The 24,147-nt window shown below is 29.2% G+C and overlaps 1 protein-coding gene across 1 annotated transcript in view; it reads left to right on the top strand.

Moving 5' to 3' along the window:
* Nucleotides 1-23,415, top strand: part of LOC118181818 (U2 small nuclear ribonucleoprotein auxiliary factor 35 kDa subunit-related protein 2-like) — a 40,471-nt gene extending 17,056 nt beyond the window's left edge. The window contains exons 6-11 of the mRNA XM_035351022.2: nucleotides 5,448-5,483; nucleotides 5,805-5,914; nucleotides 8,115-8,384; nucleotides 8,497-8,606; nucleotides 15,837-16,314; nucleotides 23,205-23,415. Coding sequence (XP_035206913.1) covers nucleotides 5,448-5,483; nucleotides 5,805-5,914; nucleotides 8,115-8,384; nucleotides 8,497-8,606; nucleotides 15,837-16,314; nucleotides 23,205-23,256 — 1,056 coding nt within the window. The 3' untranslated portion in view covers nucleotides 23,257-23,415. The remainder of the gene's footprint in view (nucleotides 1-5,447; nucleotides 5,484-5,804; nucleotides 5,915-8,114; nucleotides 8,385-8,496; nucleotides 8,607-15,836; nucleotides 16,315-23,204) is intronic.
* The last annotated feature ends 732 nt before the right edge of the window (nucleotides 23,416-24,147 follow it).

Genomic DNA, 24,147 nt, shown 5'->3' with positions numbered 1-24,147 from the left:
ATAAATATGTTCGCACATTGTTCAACCAAAAAAAAAAGTGTTTACTAGGTATTGCTAAAAGTGGAATCTTTTGTCATTAAGAGATTTATTGCCAGCTAGATATTACCAATTTTATCATGAACTAAAATTAGACAAAATTTTATCCTAAATTTGTATTGTAATTGTGCATATATGTATACAGAGGAGCAAAATTCTATTGTTTTCCTTTGTTAGCAAGTAAACGAATGTGCTCATAATGTTATATCATCATCTTCTCTTATTTTTTTGTAAACACTTTTTTATTTTCTTTTGTACTCTCTTTTCCAGTGTTAAAATGTTTCAGCTTATATGACATTGAAATTATTTTAGCATAATGTTTTGTGATTATTAAGCAGTTTTCTTATTTTTATCTTTACTGTCACTTTCACCATCTCCTACCAAGATGCAAATTATTTAGCATATATATAAGAAAAGAGTTCTTGTAGGGAAGAGAGAACTTTTGGCAGTAACTGCTGACCTCCATATTATTTTCACGGAACTTTTATTGTTATAAAGTCGGCTTTCGCCTTTTTCTAGCCATGCTAGCTCATATGATTAGACAGCCTCAGCAAGTTCTTACTGTTACTTCTTTACTTATTCCTTTGAGTTCATAGTTATTTCACCAGAAGTTTAAGATACGGCTATAAGTGACTTGACTGTCTAGATGGAACAAGAACTTGAAATACTCTAGTTCAGTGGTCGGCAAACCGTTGCTCTTTGTCTCTTTGAGTGTGGCTCTTCTGCAAAATAATACATGCGGGTGCATGCATGTAAAAGCAATAAAATAATTTAAAATACAACACACAGACCATCACATTTTACACAAGCATGAAAACAATTGAAAACATTGGGAAATGTTTTTTGTAATGATTTCAGCGTTTTGATTGTATTGATTATTCATCATATTGTACTGTTGTAATTGTCTTATGCTAAATTTTAACTAATGAAATGCTTTGAATTAATGTGCCATTCAATGGTAATTTTAACTTGAATGAGAAGCCAAATAATGTAAAAATGAAATTTAGTTTCAAAATATCAGGATTTTTAGCTTTTAGACCTTTTAAATTTGAATTTCTTTCAGTGTCTAAAACAAAAATTTTCCTAACAACTGAATTTAGGCAACATAAAATACATACACGATGTTTGGGTTACATATAATATAAAAAAAACTTCAAATTGGAAATGTATAAAAACACAGGTATTTTGACAAGAAATTTCATTTTGATGTTATTTGGTGTATCAAGTTAAAATTGACACTGTACTGATTCTGACAAGAATTTTACTGATGCATTGATAAATGGGTCATTGTACTGATTCAGTAAAATTGTACCAACAAGAATAACTCTGATACTTGTGTTTGATTATGTCACTGCCTCATTTTATGACCAACCCACACAGTTCTGCCTATGAAGTGGCATCTATGCGATACAGCCCAGGATAGATACATTGGCATTACCATATCATTGCTTGTCTTCTACACTGCAGTATTTTGTTAGAAATTCATGCGAATTTGAAAATCGCGAAAACTGTGTTACTCCAAGTTAGCATCCTCCGTGGCTACTCAAAAGGCAACAAATGCATTTCACCTGAGCCAAGGTCCCCCCCCCACACACACTTCTGGCGATGCCAGCACAGTTCATCCACGAATTGAGTGTTATTACTTTTGTGAGCCAGTCAGTCAGGAAGCTTGTTGAGGAGTGGTTAATGCAAGAGGTTTTTTAAATAACCTTCTCTTATTTAAAAACCGCTTAAAAGGGGGAAATAAATTCATAGATGTAAACGTGCATTTCCTGTTTTCTTGTGTCCCACAATTCCATTGTTTTCTTGCCCAACTGCTGTTGGCATCAATCATTTCACTACTTCTGACCTTATTCATTCCTTCTCATTGCAACGTTGATACGTAGAAGAAGCAAAGTAAATGGAAGATGAAATCCACCGTGAACTTCAAGTTAAATAGACTAAGACTTTTGCGTTTATTCGAAATTGAAATCATCTTCTAGCCTGTGTTATTTGTCAGGGAAAGTTGGTTAATAACAAGAATTCAAATGTGAGGAGATACTTCACAGCTAAACATGTGTCATTTAGTACTAAATATCCTGTTGGTGATGCAAGGAAGAAAACTGTTGAGAAACTTCAAAAGTGTCAAGAAAAATCACATTCTGTGCTTAATTACTGGATGCAATCTTCCAATAATGTTAATATTGCAATTTTGTGATATTCAAGAGCTTACTAAAGGAGGGAAATCCTATACAGATGGCGAATACATAAAAAGTTGTTTTATAAATGCATCCAAAGCGCTATTTCAAGATATTAAAAACAAAGAGAAGATTTTTAAAATAAATTAAAGATTTACTGCTGACGCAGCACAAGACAGAACAGTCAAAATTTCTTCCAATGTAACCTACCAGCAGCTCGAAGATCTTCAATTGATTTCAGCTTTATCAAGAGAATCTGTGATACATCTATCGTGACGTCTTGTGACATAAACGATACAATGCAAGTTTAACTTTTTGAACAATAGGTCCCAAAGAACTTTTAAAATTACTGCCACTCGAATGTCAAACATGAGGAGAGGATATAGCGACTGCTTTAATTGGATGCATAATGTATCTGTCGATAAAATTGTCTTAATTGGAACAGATGGGGCAAAAAGTATGAGCGGTATAAAAAAATTGGGTTGTTGCTATTTTGAAAGGAAAAAAGTCAATCACAAAATATTTACTTACCATTGTAGAAGTGCTTTATGTGTGGACATTTCCAGAAGAAATTTGCAAAGTTATGGAATTGGTGATAAAGATTATCATCTGTATTATGGCTTAAAGCTCTTAATCATTGCCAGTTTAAAGAATTTCTAGTTGAAATGGAGAGTGAGTACACAGATCTTCTGCTTTATGACAAAGTACATTGGTTATCAAGAGGAATGTTTTGAAACATTTTGTGTCCTTATTAACAAAAATTAAAGCTTAAAAAGAGTATTTATTATCCAGAACTAATGAACGGTCAGTGGATTCAAAAATTTTATTTTATTTTAGATGTTACGTCTCATCTAATTAGCTAAATCAAAAACTTCAGAGGTGAGGAAACACAATTTGTTCGATGTTAGAAGAAGTTATTTCATTAGAAAACAAATTATCTCTTTTTGTTGAAGACTTTGAAAGAGAAATTTTGATTCACATTCCAAGCCTATTGAAATATAACTAAGAAAATATTTCTGATACTGACAATTGCTATTTGAAAACAACTGTTTTAAATAAGAGAGAAGTTTTCCTCAGCAGGTTTCAGGAATTCAGAAACAGCATAGCAACATTAGCCTTTGTTAAGAAACCTCATAATACTGTTGTAACAGAATTAAAATTTTCTCCCTTTAATATTTACATTGGCTACTTTGAAATCCAATTGCTGTATTTAAAAAACAAAGAATTATTGAGCTTGAAATTTGAATATCTTAATGCAGATATAGAAAAACTGGAGGAAAACAAATGTGAGCTTAAGTTCACAGTACAAGTGGTCAGCTTTGAAAGACCTGGAGAAGGAAGATATGTTGATTTTTATCACATGGAATGGTATTCCTGACTCATATAATCAGCTGAAAAAACTAGCGTTTGTTGTTCTTTCCTTATTCAGGTCTACATATTCATGCAAACAGTCGATTTCAAGCATGAACCTTATTAAGAGTAAAGTGAGAAGTTGAAATAAAATGAAAATGATGAATCATGCTTAAATAAACAACAACGTACAAACTTGAGTAACACAAACTTTCCTAGAAGATGCAAGGCCATTGTTCACATTAGTGTTTGTTCTTCATTATCAGGATTAAAATTTTTGGATGTGTTACAATTTTATTTTGTCAATAAATAGTATCATTTTTAGTGTAATATCAAATTTTATTTGATATACCTATACTGTTTAACAAAGACTTAAAACTGAAGTATTAATTTTAGTGAGTGTTGTGGATTAAAACTGAAGTATTTTTAGTGGAGGGAAAAATGATGTAGTGTTGAGAATTTTAAAATGTGTGTAAAAATGGTTTGGACATATGGACAGGATAAATGAAATAAGTTACACAAAATGAGTATACAAGACAAGTGTGGATGGAAGAGGGTTGACCTCAGCGAACATACATTGAACAGATTTTGGCCGTTCTTATGAAAAGCCATCGTAAGAGTACCCTAAATAAGTGCATAACAATATACCTGCCTACATAACTGTTGTATGTAACTACTACTTATCACTGTATTTCTATTTTAATCTTTGTTTTAATCTTTTAACTGTGTTTTTCTTTGTCTGTGTTGGGTGTGCTGCGTTAACCATGAGGCCGATTATTATCAACCAGGAGGGTTGCAGCACACTCGTATATTACATTGTATTACCTACCTATATAATTTAAGTTTAAAAAATGTGGCTCTCAAAAGAGATTTCAGTCATTGAACTGTTGGTAATTCACTCAGTTGACTAATGAGTTTGCCGACAACTGCTCTGATTCCATACAGCCATCCACTTATTCTACATTTCTTTCATATTGTCTTTGGATTAGGAAATCATCTTAATTGGACTACTAAATTCAAGTCTATTTCAATAGTACCTAAGAAATTATTACCGTGATTGCTCTTCTCTTTAGTTCATCTTGTCATATAAAACGTATCAAAAAAGATTGGTAGTAAAGCAGATAAAAAAGAAAAAGATTTTCAATAAGCTTTGTTCCCTTTAACCTTCAAAGATTAATTCAATTTACTAGGAATGGTAAAAGAGTCATTCTTATGTTTTCAATGAAGTATAATGGGTGAAGTAGATTTTTACCCTGTACTTATGTTGATAGGTTAAAATATGCTTTGAAAAACTATGTTTTATATGCAGTCTAACATAAAAGGGAAAAAAAAGTGCATATATGTGTAAAAGATAATTTGTCTCCTTATTAACCTTAACTTAAATTTACTTGAAAATATGGTATTTAGACCATTTGATTTTCTTTCTTTTAGAGTACTTCAACATATGAAACTTATGTGTTTGAGGCCAAATTTGCCACCTTTTATTTAAAAAAAAAAAAGATCTTCAAAAATGTGTGATTTATTTTATTTTTCAGTTAGACTGATATTTGTATTTAATAAATGCATGAAATATGCACAGAATTTTAGAACAAAATAAAAGCAATAATTGCATTTGAAAAAGGTGCTGTACAATATTCAAGTGAAAGTCCTTTCTCAAGAAGTACAGCCATTAATGGGAAATTATAGTAAGTAAAATGAAAAAAATATAAAGAGAAATGCAATAAATACAAAGAAGTTAATTGGTCCCTTAAAGCTTTTTAATAAAAAATTGATAGTAGTGTTATTATTATAATTTTAAATATTAGTGCCGGATTGTATGAATTTCTTAACCTTGTCTTCAGAATCTTTCAGTTGTCTAAATAATACAACTTCATCTACATCTAGGAGGCTCTTCAAGAAGCATTGTCAAATCTTCCTGAGGTAAGAAAGCTATATTTGATGTAATAACAGTAAATGGTATATGATTAATAATTTTAATGCTGTTTATTAACTATGAATCTTGAATGATTTTAAGAACAACTGAAGTTTTGAAGTGTGAATTTTTAATGTATATCATTATTTTTAATTGTATTCTTTCATAAGTGTTTCAATTAATTTGCTTTGCTATATTCTGTTTATTGATAATTTGCTATGACTTTCATGTTTTCATGAAGTACAATGGGTGAAATATTTCATGAATGTGTTGTTAATAATTTTCCAAAAAATTGTAAAGTATTTATTTTTTTTCCCCTAATAATTTAGGCTGATGGGCCATGGCATAATCCTATAGCCCCAGAGAACTACAATCTTGGAAAAGAAAGAGAGCAGTGTCAGTTTTTTGCTAAAACTGGTTGTTGTAGATTTGGTGAAAGGTATTTTTTGTTAATTAGCATCATTTAATTAATTTTACTCTTGATGGTGTTAATGTGTGTATTCATAATTTTATGGTTTTCGAGAATTCATTTTTATTTTTTATTTCAATAAACTGTTCCTGATTTTAACTATTACTGAGCACAGAATAAAACTTTAGTAAAGAAATTTTATAATGAGGAAAGCATTTGTTGGAATTTTGCTTATAAATTGTAGGCAGTCACAAAGAGTATTCTGCTTTTTGTAAAATGCTAATGATCTCCCCTTTGTCCTTTTTTTTTTTAAGCAAGAAGAAATAAAATTACATATATATACTGAAATCAGTATTTCTCTTAACCATTAAACTAATGTATTTTATTATTAAATTGTTTTTCACCTTTCTGAAAAAAGGGGAAATTATTAAAATCAGTAAACTTTCTCTTTAAAATTTTAACATTTTATGGCAGATTTTTTTGGAGGGGGTGTTACAGCCGATTTCTGCAGATTATAGAATTTTGCAGGTTGTAGGTCATGTCCTCCTGAGTTTGGTTTACATTTTGTATTTCATAAATTTAGATTATCTGCATGTTAATAACTAATCAAGTCATGCCTTAAGAATTATTTAAACAGAATTTATTGAATACAGAAAAATTATACTTTTTAATACATTTATGTACAAAGAAACTAGTATCAGTACAAAGGGAAAATATTCTGGAGAGGAAAGGGAATGATTTATAGGGAGTTGTTTTGAGAAAGTATAGAAGTCTTTTAAAAAAATGTGTCAGAGTACTTATGGAAGAAAAACAAAATGCGTATTCATGAATGAAATTATTTTCAAAGTAATTTACACATTCTTAAACAAAAGGGAAAATACATGAATAAATGTGCTGTTTATAAAACCTGTAACAGTATGTTTTTTCCTAAATTGTATCTTGTTTTAATTCTACCAATATACCATTATGTTATATAATGTGCAGTGAAATTAATAGTACTACTTCCAGCTAACAAAAAATGCTAAAATTAAAATTTTGGATGTATTAAAAGGAATTTTAATATCTTTTTTAATATCAGCAAAATCTCTGCTAGATCTAGTTTTAGTATTTTTTTTTTTTTTTTTTAACAAACTATCTACAAGAAGTATTTAAATGAAAATTCATCATCCAAAATATGAATGAGTTAATTTTTTGCGCATTATTAGTCACATGGAGAGCTCTAACACTGAATATGCTAAATGGTTTCAAAAATAAAGTAATCCACTTCTTCAGTCAAAATTAGGTACTTTTCTGTTAACAGGGTGTACCACTTCGTGCTTATACATAAATGTTGAGGTGAAATCTAATTAGATAGCAGCAAGCTTCATGAAAAGATTAACTATTTTATATATAATAAACATAATATATTTAGTACTTAATGTGTGCAGTGCTTTACTTGATGGCAAGTTTGTGCAAGTCTCTGATGTTTTAAGTGAAAACAGATCTCTGTGTATGTGGGTAGAGTAAAACTATTGTTCTCTCCATGTACACAGAGATCTGTTTTCACTTAAAAAATATCAGAGAACTGCATAAATTCAACATTGTGTTGATTAAGTGTGATATAAATTATCATTTATGTCATGTTCAATATATAATTTTAAGGTTTAAAATTCTGAATAAACATGATGATGTTCATGTTGCGATATAAGTAGGCTACTGCATTTGCTGCTTTAGTGCACATTTGGTAACTTTTAACAGAGTTGGAGTCTTTTAACAGAAATGTTCTAAAAGTTTTAAGAGTTTTGGAGTCTTTTAACAGAAATGTTCTAAAATATGTTATAAATACAGTGTATTTTTGTGAGAAAAAAAAATTGCCTTTAAACTTACTATTTTGGTTTTCTAAAAGCCAATATTTGATTTATTTACGTCCAAAAATGAGCATGGATTATAGGCATCTGGAAATTAAACAGTTGAAGATTATCAGAAGTATACAAGATATTAATCATATGTCTTTCATGCCAGTCAAATGGCGGACAATAAGTTTGGAAATAATCAATGTAGAAATTTTAAAAATTTCACTATTATTATACACCTGAATTAAAGTAAAAATTGATGATTCCTTACGAATTCCTGTCATAGTGTTTTAGACTTTTCTATGAAATTGTTGATATACTTTGTGATTATGTTTAAAAGCATTTGTATAGCTCATATTGCACATTTAATTTGTTGATTTGTGCTAATTGTATTACAGATGCTCAAGAGGTCATATACATCCCCCTGTAAGTTGTACCATTTTAATAAAAGGAATGTACAGTCATTTCAGCATTGATCAAACTGGAAGAGATGATTATGATACTGATATAGCCCTTGAATATGAAGACAAGGAAAGATATCAGGACTTTGAAAACTTTTACTGGGATGTGCTGCCTGAGTTTAAAAAGTTTGGCAAAGTTATTCAGTTTAAAGTGTGCAGCAATCATGAGCCTCATCTTCGTGGAAATGTTTATGTTCAATATTCAAAGTTAGAATTTTTACTGTTCAGTAGTGACAGTAATTTTGTATGTTAATAATGAACATACTTGTAACAGAAACAGACATACTGTGATTTACAATTAATTTTTATCTGTATTTAGAGAAGAAGAAGCAGTAGAAGCATACAAGAATTTCAATGGTCGATACTATGCAGGAAAGCAAATCACATGTGAATTCACTCATGTGATCAAGTGGCGATCTGCTATTTGTGGTAAGTATTTTATTCATTCATTATTAGATTAATGAATAGCATCTTATTTTAATAATGATCATTAAGGCATTACTTACAACATTTTATATCGCAACATCCCCCCCCAAATAGTTGCCAGTTCCCAGTGTAACTTATTCTGAATATAGGATTTCTATCATTAAAAATACTAACAGTAATTATTGTTTTTCCCTTTCATGTTACTTGAATCTGCTGTTTCCTGAAATGTATCTTTAGAACTCAAACTGGTGTAGCTTTGAGAGAAAGCTTTGCTAGTTACATACTAAATTTTATGCAAATTTAATATTACTGTACTATATAATCATAACAAAATTTTTACTGCTGTAGTAGGGCTTGTTAATTTATATAATATTAAAATTATCTGTAGAAATCGGAGTATTTTCTGATTGTCTGCACTTCCCTCCCCAAAAATTTCAAACTTTTGAAGATTAATTTTTCACTAGCCTAAATGTGATAGACAACAACCTTTTTTCAAAATAGGAGAGAGTACTAAGAATTGCATAGAATAACAACCAATGAGCAAAATTTGAAATGCAAGAAACATCCATAATAAAAAACTTACTTTGTTGTTGGTTTTGTGGGGATCTTGTTTTCTCTATGTACACAGCTACCTGTTTTTGGTTCCATAATACATAAAATTGCTTAAATTTGGCATTGCACACACTTGTTGTTTTTCATATACCCAGCAATCTGTTTCACTTAAAAAAATACAGAATTATGATCAAACAACATGAACAAGAAAAAACAAGCAGCGTGAAACAAATTTTGATCCATACAATTTTATCACTTATAAATTATAACTTCAAGGAATGCAAATTTTTGCATGCTCAGGCAAAATAGCATTTCAGACTTTCTTTTTTATCAGCCAATAAACTCCACAATCCCATAGTGATTCCTTGTAAGCAAAAAAAAAAATGCATTCAGTGCACAAAAATAAACACAAATACTGTTCATCTGCTGTGCACATGCACACCTGGGTTGCCATGTAAATACATTTTGGATTGCCTATTTTTGTGAGGGCATTGCCTCGTGAATGCATGGTGCAAATAATCAGAAAGTACCAAAATCAGTAAAGAGATCTGTTCATGTGTTATATTTCCTTGTGTATTTTTCCCCAATTTTTTTTTACTAATTTTATCGAGAAAATCAAGAGGGGGTACTATGCAAGTAATTTAATTTCCAAAGGAGGGGTTTATAATATAATATGAACATAACAAATGAAAAGTAGTCATAGTGGTAACTATCACACTATCATAATCACTGGTAACTATCACAATATTATTTCTTTAAAAGAAACAGAAATAATTTAATTTCCAAAGAAGGGGGTTATAATAAGAGAATAACAAATGAAAAATAGTCATAGATAAATCACTGGTAACTATCACATTATTATTTCTTTAAAAGAAACATTTTTTGTTCTAAAAATAGTAACTGCTTGTAATAAATCTCTCTAAATTGTAAAACTTCCAGATTAATACATAATCATATAAGCCTTATGTAATCCTAATGATGCAAGCACTTATATTCACCTCAGAGAATAAGATTCCATTTGGAACGAATCTTTTATTAATAGCCATTAGAAGCATTGAAAAAATTGACTTGAAACTCAAATCATTTCTGTCGTAAAATTTTCATTTGAACACATCACATGCCTGCTTTTACTTGCTGTCCTTTAAACTTCTTGCTGTTTATTTCTCTCTCTCTCTCTTCATCAATCAGAAGATTCAAAATAGACAAATATGTGAACCAGTGGGTGCACAGATTGCACCCATTACAATGTATAATTCATGTTAAGAATGTGCTTCTCCACAATAAAGAAAATTGTATTTTATTATCTATGATTGCAAGTATCTGAATTATACAAATTTGTATAAATTATTACATTCACACACACATATAGACATACTCTTAAATTTATTCTTACTCATACAGCAAAAGGTTTCTTATATTTTTTTAAGTCTGATGTTCTTGTTTTTGAAAATTGGGTTATCTGCATTATTTATTGTATCTGATTTACCTTTTGGTTATTTATTTGTCAAAATTTTGATCAGTGTAAAACTTTAAAATTGCTCTGAATTTATGCTTTTATGGAGTTTAAATAAAAGAAATCGAAATTGTATTTTGCATATTTTTCTTTCATTCTAATATACATTTCTATTAGTAATGAAAAGTATTTTTTAAATGATAATAAAACTATTTTATTCAAAGATTTTCAACTGGATGTTTTTAAGTCTCTTTTGAGAAATTTTTTAACAGTCTCTGTCGAACTCATGCTAGGCATTTCTTTCATTTTTTACAAGCTATTAAAAAACCAGGTGGATGTTTATAATTGGTTTGTAAGCAGTCATCATCATATTTGTGTAGAGAGGAGAGAGGGCAAGAAAGCGAATTTGAATTGTAAATAGCATTAAAAGAAAATGTTTCTCTCTGAAATGTGCCATATTTTCTAGCTAATTTTTCCCCTTTTTTGCTAATTTTATCATATGAAAATTGAGAGAGGAAGATTGTGTGAATAACTAAGAGCATGTTTACAGTAAGTATATAATAAATGAAAAGTAGTCATGGATGAACTTCAGGTAACTATCACAATATTATTTCTTTAAAAAAACCTGCATTTCAATAAGAATACATAGCAATATTAATATTACAATATTTAATAAGATATATTCATTTCTACATCCCAGTAATTTGAATCTTGCATATTCTTACTGTTGTTTCTGTTACTTCTTAAGCCTCAAATCATCCATAAATATAATATAAGGAGGTGAATGCACAGCTGACTGAGTGAAATTGTAAATTGAATGGCAGTTTGTGTTTGCTTTACAGTGATTGGTTACATGAAGTTCATCTATTAGAAGAGAAAGGTTTGATCTTCACAGGTAGTTTGTTAGTTCAAGGTTTTGGTTAATAAGAGGAAAACAATCACTAAGGATAAATCCATTATATAATTTAGCAAAGTTCGTTTTCTTAATGCATTGAGGAAGGAGAAAATTATGCAATTTTTTTTTAATATTTTTTTATTTTTAGGACATGGGGGTGAATATGCCAGAAATATATCTTCTTTCGTTGCACTACAGCCTATCACAGGCAAGGCCATCTCAACAAGCTTCCTCCAACGTATCCAATTATTCACTACAGCCCGCCAACAATTAATTTTTAGAGTCCTGAGGTCTGCCTTCACACAGTCTATCTATCTTTTGCAAGGTCTTCCTCTTTTCTTGATACCCTCTACACATGCAAAAGTCACCTTTTTCAACAGAGTTCAAGCTGTCTTTTTAACCCTTTTGCCCCTAATGAGCACATACGTCCCAGAGATTAGATTTCATACCCTATTGACTAAATAAAACCCACTTTTAAATGGGTTTTTACATTTGCAGTATTTTTAAAGAATTAGGGAACAAATATGTGACTAAAGAAACCTGGCAACACTTTTAGATTGCAGATGACACACTTATATTTTTGAACACTCCGATTACTTAAGTTTTGATTTGTCTATTTTACAGTAAGTACAATTATATTTAAGGCACACTTAATATGAAATAGCTCTTATTGTTTTTATTAAGTAGTAATTTAACATTTTTAAAGTCAGATTTTATTTATTTATTTTTTTTTTTTTGTAAGATATATTGTCCCAATCGTATTTATCAGTGTACTAATACATCCCACCATTGATCAAATTACTTACTACATGCTGATATGTTTGTGTCTAATGAAACGTGTGTGAAAATTTTTATTACATATGAACATATAAACTAGTGCTTGTGACAGAGTTTATGTTTTGTAATATTCACGTTATATATTACCGTAAATTTTAGTTTTGCTTTCTGAGAAAGGGTAAGATCCTAGACAATTGGGCCAAATAGTCCCAGTTGGCAATATGATTGGGACATATTGTCCCAGGAGATTTCCAGGAAATGGGAAAAGTTAAAAACTTTAAACTCGTATTACACTTCTAACTACTTTTCATAGTTAAGTTTTAATCATGCAAAAGTCAGATCAAAAGGGTTCACAGGGTTCAATCTGTCATACCTAAAAATATGTCCAAGCCACCTGATAAATATGGTAGATATGTGTATATAAATGATGCTTTGTCATATATCTGACATATGATGTACATAATAATTGAATTTTTGGTAAAAATATATTTACGGGTACCCCTTGGCGAAAAGTGGCGATTTTTGGTGGTACATGAATACCAAGTTTGTACAATTCTTTGGCTTGTTTAGTGGTGATTTTTGGGCTACAGAAAGCCAAAATAACAAGAAAAGAATTGCACAAACTAGGTATTCATGTACACATTAACCTATTTTCACTTAAAAAGACATCAGAGAATTGCACAAACTTGGCATTGCGCTCTCCCTTGACTTGATGCATGTATACACATCGACCTATTTTCACTTAAAAAAACATAGAATTTCACAAACTAGGCATTGTGCACTCCCTTGACTTTGTCCATGTGTGCATCAAACCATATTCACTTAAAAAGTCAGATGAGCAACCAACAAAAAAGTGTATAATTTCAATAAACTACATTATAAATCAAACAATGAAATAACATAAAAAAGGAAATTAATCTTTGCACTACACAAAGGAAATATCTACTTACCTTATTTACAAATTAACATGTCTTCAGTCAAACAAAATTCCTTAACAGCATCCAAAAACTTCCTAAAATTATCTGAACTAGAATCTGTATGCTGGCATCGCCACATAAATTCACAAAATAAGAGTCAAAAATATCCTCCGTAGCGCCGTTATTGTTTGACGTTCGACCGTACACATTTCCTTCCTACAACCAGGACATTTAATAATGGCTACTAAGTAAACTGTTGTTTACTAACCAGTCAAGTAACGCTCTTTTTCCCTTTCTTTCCAAATCGTACCAAAATTTCAAATTAATCTTACCACATTCAGACATTTTACCGTCTAAACCACAAAACAAGTAATATACTTCCTAATTAACACACACCACCCCTTACGAATTTACTGCAATCATGCAACCAATTACGTCATAATAGGGTTTCCATAACATTCAACAACTTGGTGATAAATGAAACAACAAGTTCTTTATATTACTGTAAACATGTCAACTATTTTTAGATATACCATATTTATTACTGATTTCTACTTTCTTATATGGATGTAACAAGAATTACTATAGAAAATGCCAAATTTGTATCATATGATTAGTGTGTGTAAATGAACAAAACTGAATGATTCATATGTATGATTGTGCTTATGTCATGACTGCAGGGATTGTGCTGACATTACAATCAGTATGTAAAATTGACTCAAACCATTATGCTTACATGATATGTTATATTAACAATGACTGGCTTCAGTACATTGCTTGTTAAAGCTATAATCATGCATGTGCAACTCTCATGTATATTTTTATTAAATACTGTTGTGATAAATATTTATATCATGTTACTTATGCAAAAATATTTTCAAAAATGCAGAGTTGTAGTGGCCATGTTTATTTGCTTTAGAATTTTTGGAAAATTTGTCATGCTCTCTGTGCAGTTGTGACTTTGTGACAATCGCTCATCAGAAGTGTGATAACTTTAATGGGGCACATACAATCAAATAAACATCAAGAATAAATGATAATAAAATCTGCTTTTGAAGGCAATACATCATTTTTTGTAAAAATAACAACAATTATATGACAGATGCTGAGCTTTTTTTATCATCTTTTCTTCTAGAGCACAATAGTCCAGTTGCATATACTGAAAATTCTTTTCTCCATGGAAATTCTTTGAACCAGTGTTTTTCAATTCTGTCAAGACTAAAAATGCCATTTGTTGAAGGACTAATGCAACTGCTCTGTGAAATTCTGTGAGAAAGGAAGTTGTTCACATATTACAAAATGCGTTGTTCAGCAACTGGAAAGATTTTCTGTATTGTGGAAAAGAATCAAACTCAGTTTAAATCCAATTTATTCACTGATCTTCTAAATGCACTTCAAGAGCAAAAAGTGGAGTCATTTACTCATAACACTGTTTGTTACTAGAATTTTACCCAGGTAGCAAAACTTAAGCTTCAGCAAATTCTGGAACAAAGTTAACTTTATCAGATCAGAGACTATAACATGGAAAAGTAAAATCTTGTGGAGGTTTTTTTTTTTTTTTTTTTTTTTTTCAGAATTATAAGTAGTATAGGAGTCACCGAGCCGCGTCGGGAGCTGTACTTTAGTGCTGTGCCGTGAAGCTGTCTTCATCGTTATAGCCTGAAGGCTGCGTTGCTGATTGTTTCAGCGTATTTATCATAGTTTTTCAATGGCTGTAAACGTGTCTTTGGAACTCCCTGTGTAATACTGGCTGATAAATTGTGTTTTGATTCTTTATCAAGTGTTGTCCTTAATCACTCTAAATCCACGAACCCGTAGAACACAACAATATACTGCTGAAAGATAGAAATGATACTTCACTGTTTTAGCTTGGAATTGAAACATTAATAATTAATTGGGGGATGACATATGCTGAGATTTATGCATCATATAAATGAAATATTTTATTATTAACATGAATGGGAATAAATCAGAACAAAGATAAAATATATAATGCAAATAAAATTTTGTAATAGTTTGCTTTTAATTGGATGGTTGTGATTTTAATTATATTCCATTATCCTATCCTGAATAACTGATTTGATGAGCAGAATTTGTTTAAATATTAATGCATTTAAACCTAGCTTATTGAATTGCTGATTTCATATGATACATGTAGAATACTTATCATAACAATCATTACATAAAAAAACAATAGTACCTACAGCCATCAAATTTTGAAAAGTGTAGCCCTCCACTCAAATATGAGCACCTGCAAGCCTGAAATTGGAATTTCAAATTTGCTTTTTGTTTATTTCATATTTTAAAAAACTCAATGATTTCAAAGCCAGCAGTGGCAATACTGTAGGGAGTAAAACATTTTTAATCCTTAGCACGTGAGACTGTCTATCAGAAATTCTAAAGATAATCTGTTTTTAAATAGTTTCAGTTCAAAGTGGAGTTAGCCTAAATGCTTTCAAAACATGTGTCTGTAAATGGGGGGGGGGAATGCCTGTTTTAGCATAATATAAAATCTGAAATCTTTCAGCTTTTATTTTTCTTAATAGTTAAATGCCATTACTGTATTGATAAGTTATTGAGATTTTGTATTCTATTAATTTAGTTAATTAGACAGACTGTAATATATCTTATCTTCATAGGTTTGTATGAACGACATTTGTGTCCTAAAGGCATTAATTGCAATTTTCTACATGTTTTTCGAAATCCATCCAATGAATTTTGGGAGGCAGATAGAGATTTGTCTGGTAGACTTAAAGATAGGATTTCTGTTTCATCGCGGAGCAACCACAGTAGATCAAAAGAGGAGAGAACGCATTCCTATCGTGGACATCGTAGTGAGCGGCATAGACATCATAGGGATCAATCACCTGAACAAAACAATAATCGTCATTCCAAGGCTAGTTCATATCGTTATGACAGAGCATCTGGCTCGGATGATCATGAGGATGATCATTATGGTTCATCAAGGCATAAATATTCAGATCGTAATGGTGACTCTTATCGCAGTAGGCATCAGAGTAGTAAGAACAGAAATTCTAGATCACGATCCCGTTCCTTAAGTTATTCTTCAGAAGATGAAAAATATAAAGCACAGAGAAAAAGAAAGCATAAGAAAAAGTAATTTTTTGTATTTTTCTGCCATTTGAGTGAAATATATCTTTAAAATATATATTTAGAATTCTTTTGCATGCATCTTATACAAATCATCTTTTTTAATTTCTGGTACGTGTTATTTTAGGCAAACTAAATTTAAATAATTTTAACACAGCTGAAAATTTATATGTATAAATTTTAAAGTCTTTCTATATGAGAGCTTCATTATTATTATTATTTTCACTTATTAAAACCATTCTGCAATATATTTTCTTATTTTTTAATTCATTGTAACATAGTTAGCCTATAATTGTAATATATATTTAACTCTTAATACATTATCATTCTTTTTATTTATTTTTCATTGTTAAGATCATATTATAGGTGTTGTTAATTTAATGTCAAAATTAAAAGCTTTTATCATGGTCATTTTCAATAACAGTTTCTGCAAAATTAGTCCAAAATCTTTTTATTAGGTGAATTGTTTTACAAGAAATATTTTTTTAATGTTTGAAATAAATGTTAGCACATTTTTATATAAAATGAGTTTTTTTTAGACAGTGGTTTTCTAAAAGAATGCTAAAACAACCAGTATATCTTTTTTAAAAAAATTCAGAATATTAAAAAATATATGCACATGGGTGTGGCAGAGAAAGTTGTATGTATATTGATGAGCATGAAAGTGAATGATTAAGATTAGATAGTACAGTAAGATTCCAGATTTTCGAAATTTGGGGGTTTCAGATCATCAGTTTAAATTTAGTAAAATGGCATGTATAAAATTAAAAATATTCTTTATTAATATTTCTTTAAGAAATAAATATTTTTCTGAATCACTGCCACATGAAATTGAAACTGAAATAAAAATAATTCTGGATTTAAAATTATACTACAGATAATCAGCATTTTGTTAATTGATTGATGATCAAGGAATTTTCACTGTGATATAAGACTTCAGATATTACTTTCATATTGCATTAATTGGAAACTTTTGAATAGGTTTGTGGCTTTCATCATCATCATCATCATCATGAAATTTTGTAGCTGGCTATGAATTATGTCAAGCAATAATACAAGCATTTAAAAAAATCTTGCAGGACCCCATACATTAGAATTTGTGTTAAAATATTTGTTAAATTCTAAGATGGTTTGCTGCTGCATCAGTTTTTAAAAAGCTACTTTATAGCTGCGTTTCAGTGTATGCAAAATTCCGATATCAATCATCTAATTGACGGATGTATAGTTCTGGTAAAAGAGGAAAAAGGGAAATTATATCATTTACTAAAATAATAATATTGATAATATGATTGCCATTAACAGCAGTGCCATCCCCTAGCCACCAGGTGTTCAAAATGGTGTACAGGAATATCAGTTAGTGGGAAAAATCATTTTTATGAAGTACCTGCTTTTTCTCGCATATTTTATTCTCCATTCCTCAGATACTGTATACTTTGTATAGAAAAATCCCCCAGTGGTCCAGAGGTCTGGGTATTAGATCATTCCAGATATTGGTTGCCTGGATTTCAAACTGTATATTAATTCAAAAGGCTTACACAAGGTATGTTCTTGGTCACCCAGATTTCCTACAGGCTATGGTTGAGAGATTTTCCAGCAAGCAAAAGACACACACAGATTTCCTTCTTAATTGCACTTCTATTCTTTATTCCAAACAGGGCTGTACTCCATATTGTACAAAACAATACAAAAAAAAATTCATAGCATACTAGGTAAGCTGCAGTGTAATTGTGACATGGAAAATAACATGAGGTATTTTTCCAAGTTAGTTGCTGAGCTTCACATAATGCAGTTGATTTAAAAGGTGTCCAAGTGTAGTATCCATTCTTGTCTTTTTACACACATCATATTACAAGCCATGAGAGCCATCACACATCACAATACACCTGTATTATATGATAAATACAACAGTTTCATTGAATGAAATTGTTGTGGTTGCAGTGTGTTTATTATATGATATGGAAATATATTTTTTTTAAATGCTTAAACTGCAGAAATAGGAAATATGGAAAATTTACTCACTGTCCTTTATAAACGTCCTTTATAATAGTAGACAACAGTAAGAGTGCCAATCAATTTGGGCAGGATAAAGGAGGGAAAATTTTTTCATTTTTTTCACTATAACCATGAGAATTTTATTGCTTTAAATTATGATAGTTTCAAGTGCATACCTTCAAATAAGAATATCTGAAATTCATTTTGACTGGTTGAGCAGATAGGCTGCTAGAGGTTCATATATATCAAGGAAGTCTTTTTTTTTTTTTTTTTCCTTATTTAATGGCCACTTTGTCTGTGTAATGCTGGAAAACATATGGAAGGATATCCTGTTGCAAAGTTTAATTTTTTAAAGTTCAAATTAATTTTTGAAGTAAATAATTTTTTTAAAAATATTATAATACATGTAGAAAAATTTTTTTTTTTAAAAAAAAGGGATTACTTTTCTGTTTCCCCAGCGCAAATATCGCCAAGCAGACTTTATTGGCAACAATATACAGTATACACATAAAAAATGTTAACAAATTAACATTTGAATGATAATGTTCTAAGATTTTTTTATTTTGAAGCTATAACATTTTAATATCATTTAAAATTTTGTAAAAAAGCCAATAAATAAAGACATTAAATTTGTAAAAAGACATTAATTTAAGAATTTACTATGCTTTCATGGTTCAACATCCTTATTTGCCGGTTCATATCACGTGATCCCATGTGATCTCATATCACGTAAATAACGTTACAAAAAGCTAATTCTCTCAGTAATTATCTACATTAATTTCAAGTTAGATCTGAATTTGGAATACATGTTTAAATGCAAGAATTATTTCAATTCATACGAATAGCTTACTCAGAAATTATGTAAAACCGCAGTGCTTTACTTCACTAGTGCATTATCTGAACTAAAAATATGTTATTTTATTATAACATATTTTCTATATTTATATATATTATATATTTCTATATTTAACTAAATTATTATATATTTAATATAATAATTTAATAATATAATTATTATTATATATTTCTATATTTAACTAAAAATATGTTAAAATATGAATATTTGCCATATGTCGCCAAGCAGACTTATTGCATCAGCAAGCAGACTCATTGCAAATATCGCCAAGCAGACTTTATTGGCAACAATATACAGTATACACATAAAAAATGTTAACAAATTAACATTTGAATGATAATGTTCTAAAATTTTTTTATTTTGAAGCTATAACATTTTAATATTTAAAATTTTGTAAAAAAGCCAATAAATAAAGACATTAAATTTGTAAAAAGACATTAATTTAAGAATTTACTATGCTTTCATGGTTCAACATCCTTATTTGCCGGTTCATATCACGTGATCCCATGTGATCTCATATCACGTAAATAACGTTACAAAAAGCTAATTCTCTCAGTAATTATCTACATTAATTTCAAGTTAGATCTGAATTTGGAATACATGTTTAAATGCAAGAATTATTTCAATTCATACGAATAGCTTACTCAGAAATTATGTAAAACCGCAGTGCTTTACTTCGCTAGTGCATTATCTGAACTAAAAATATGTTATTTTATTATAACATATTTTCTATATTTATATATATTATATATTTCTATATTTAACTAAATTATTATATATTTAATATAATAATATAATAATTTAATAATATAATTATTGTTATATATTTCTATATTTAACTAAAAATATGTTAAAATATGAATATTTGCCATATGTAGGCCAGTTCTGTGACTGGAAGTGTATGCCTGCAGCCAACAGTTATATAAATAAAGGCTGCATAAAGATTTTGTGAACATGATGCATATCTATCTTTATGTGTTCTAATTCTATGAAACTATAAACTTATAATTAGTTTCTGTGATTAGTATAAAATACAAATGAAATTTTGTTTAATCTGTTTAGTGATTTTTGCCATAAGTCTAATGCAGAACAGAAACATGCTATTCCACCATTTCAGAACTTAAAGGAATTAATTTCTATTTGTTGTCTAATGTCTCTATGTAAAGAACAAATACCATATGTATTAGATTTTTTATGCTAAGTTTATTTTATTTTCAGAAGAGAAATGCAGTAACTACTAATTCATATATTTATTAGAATTGATGAATTTAACCCTTGACTTTGCCTTTTGTATATTTTTGCCTTCGGGTGAGCGGTGTGATTGTATCCTAATTGACTCAATTACCGTGAATGCCTTTAGGGCATAAAATTGGACTATCTGTTAAAAGTTCTATGTAATTGTATGCCAATACTGAAAGACAATCAATCTGATAAGAAATGGCTGCAACTTGTTTCGAAAATGAGTCATAAAAGATTGCCAGCTAGGATATTAAGTTTGGAATCAGTTTTACCATTATTGGCAAATTCATCGCCTGTGCCGGCAAAACAGGAAAGTACAAAAAAAAAAAAGCATTTTATACAAAATTATGGAGGAAGAATTACTAACTGCCATTTTTTAATTTTCATATTTTTGTTTCCTTATCTTTATTTGTTTAATAGTAATTCATTAAACCCATTTTATTCAGAAAATTGCAGATAGAAATTTTTAAAGAATTTTCCAGTGTGATAAATTTTGGTCTTGTGCAGTATTTTTAGAAGAAATACCAAAGCATGTTAAATAAAAGTATCAATCTTTCATATATGAAAATGATCACACACAAAATACTTAATCTAACACAGGATATATATTGTATAACACAGGATAGTGAGTTATACTGCGAGGGCCACAGTCCATGACTGCTCTAAAAAACTTGCTTAATAATGCTAAATGTAATAAAAATAAAATGTAACTTAATTTATGTAGTAAATTGTTATATTGAGTGAATATGACTTAATGTTTGCCTGCTTATATTACAAGGATTGTATTTAAAGGTCAGTTTCACGTATCCAGTTTTAAATTGCTAATAATAATGTCATCCTTTAATATTTTTTAATTAAAATTCATTTTATTTTCTTGTCAAATTTATGATAGCCATTTTGTGTAAATAATTTTCAGGTTTTGCTCTTAGGAATTTTACAATTTTGTACTTAGAAATTTTAATCTGAAATAATTTTTATGTTTTGCACTTAGGAATTTTAATCTGAAGTTTATCTGAAATTTCCATTTACTTTTCACATGAATTTATTGTTTCATATGTAATAAAGTTCAATTATATACCATATGTATAAGGGGTTTTATGCAGACTTTATTTTTGCAATTGTTAGTCATAGACATACATATCCAGGTAAAAAATACTTTAAATAGTGCTGATATTTATATTTTGCTCTTTCAGATTTAAAAAATCAATTTTGTAAAAATTATGGCTTCTAACTTTTAATATAGTCTCCCAGTCCATCTTGTTATATTTAGTGAAAATTTATATTTATTCTAAAAAATGAAACGCATACTGTAAAAATTTATCAGTAGTTTGTAAAATTTGAGATTACATGTTCTAAAAATTCAGAGGTCTTACACAAATTGAAAAGCAAATTATTTAAATTAATATGAAGCGCATCAAGTTTAAAAAAAAAAAAAAAAAAAAAAAAAAAAAAAAAACTTTTCTGGTGTTAATAGTTTAAGTGATATATGTACCGATATGCTGACTATGGTGAAAAGTTTTAATCAATACAATTTTTTCAAAAAGAAGATTCTATTTACAGGATGCTGTGGACTTCATATTCAGCAGGCTTCAATATTGGCGCATAGCCAATTCTAAAGGATTGTTTGCTTAAATTAAAAATAAAAATATTTCTAATTTAATTTAATTTAATTTTTTTATGGTTATTAGATTGTGATTCTAAAGTATTAAAATTTCATGAAAATATTAATGTATTTTTAGCATCTTAAATTTTAAATCAAAGAAAATTACACCTGAATAAATTGCAAAAGAACTGAATTTACATTAAGTGGGAAAAAATCAACATGGAATTGTCTTAATTTATTTTTTAAGCAACCATCTAAGGGAGTGGTAAGTTTCTTTTTCAAACATTGAAAAATCTATAAAAATTCCAGAATTTAAAATTAAATAATTTGGTCATTGTTTGTTTTTCTTTTTGTCTTTTTTTTTTTTTTTTTTTTTTAAATGCCTTTACTTAAACTTTGCCTTTAAAAAAAAAAGATTGAGAATAAGTTTCTTCTAAATATTGCTATATAGTTAAATTCTGGAGTTTTTTCTAAATATTTAAATTCTGGATTGGGAGACTATATAAAATGTTAGATTTCATACTTTTTACAAAAAACAAAAAAAAAATTCACTAAAAATATGTTAAAATATGAATATTTGCCATATGTAGGCCAGTTCTGTGACTGGAAGTGTATGCCTGCAGCCAACAGTTATATAAATAAAGGCTGCATAAAGATTTTGTGAACATGATGCATATCTATCTTTATGTGTTCTAATTCTATGAAACTATAAACTTATAATTAGTTTCTATGATTAGTATAAAATACAAATGAAATTTTGTTTAATCTGTTTAGTGATTTTTGCCATAAGTCTAATGCAGAACAGAAACATGCTATTCCACCATTTCAAAACTTAAAGGAATTAATTTCTATTTGTTGTCTAATGTCTCTATGTAAAGAACAAATACCATATGTATTAGATTTTTTATGCTAAGTTTATTTTATTTTCAGAAGAGAAATGCAATAACTACTAATTCATATATTTATTATTGATAAGTAAAATAAAAGACATTGGAATTCTTGAATTTTAATGTTATATTTATGTAGATTTTACTACTAACTTTTTTCTTTATTTTATGAATCTTCTCATATTTAAATCATTTTCTGCTTTGGGCAGCTATTAAGGGAGTCCTTTTGTTGCAATAAATACGGAGTTCTTTTTCCGTTTTGTTACTTTCCGTTAGTACATGTCTGTGAAAAAAAACTTATATTAGACTTTCTTTTTAGGAAGTTAAAGAAAGCCAAGAAGAAAAGCTCCTGTGAGCGGGAAGTTGACTGAATTATGCCTTCAAAAATGTCTTAATAAATTAAAATTAATGAAAATGTAAATTTAATATGTATAATACTGTTATTAGACAGAATGATAAAGATATAGATTTTTCTATGATCTTCATTAATAATATCTTTATTCCCTGGTAATAAAATACTTTGTTTATTACCACATCTTGTTTTTGTTGTGTTAAGCTTCTATTATTTAATTGATGTGTTTCTTTCATGTGATTTACCCTTTTTACTTCCTTGTACGAAGTAAAAAGGAAGTATTGTAATCGCGAAAAGTTTCAGGCAGCATATTTCAACGAAAATATCCATTTTGACCGCTATCGAATGCAATTTAACGATGTTTTTGCGCGATATCTGTACATAAGGACAGAATAAAATACTCTTTTCCTCCAAAAAAATTATACAACTGCTTTAAAATTAATTCTGAAGAGAATTTTTCGTGGTGTCTGTACGGACGTACGTGCGTACCTACGTATCTCGCATAACTCAAAAACGAGTAGCCTCAGAACGTTGAAATTTTTATATAGGACTGCTATGACATGTAGATATGCTACTCATATTTTGGTTGCAATCGGCCGTACCAAACGTATATAAATATATTTATATATATATTCACTCTGTTACCCGGATCAGTGATCTCAGGTTCTCTACTCTTATATGTTTGTAAATTGTACATTTTTTGCTTTAAAAATGATTGAATTATGTTGTTTTTATCATCCGGTTAAGGATTTTATGCCTTTAGTAAATCTTTGTGCAATATTTTTAGAATTATCAGCAATTTTAAAGTTGTTTAATTGCCGCTAAGCCTGTTTTTAATGGCGGTCATTGATGTTTACATTTGAAACAGGAGACTAGTGGATTTGTTGCCAATCTAGAAAAACTTAGCTTC

This window comes from Stegodyphus dumicola, chromosome 6, assembly GCF_044657685.1.
Source record: "Stegodyphus dumicola isolate Sdum_Otavi_A_Nest chromosome 6, ASM4465768v1".
In the NCBI taxonomy this organism is placed as follows: Eukaryota; Metazoa; Arthropoda; class Arachnida; order Araneae; family Eresidae; genus Stegodyphus; species Stegodyphus dumicola.
This window is presented reverse-complemented; position numbering and strand designations above follow the sequence as displayed.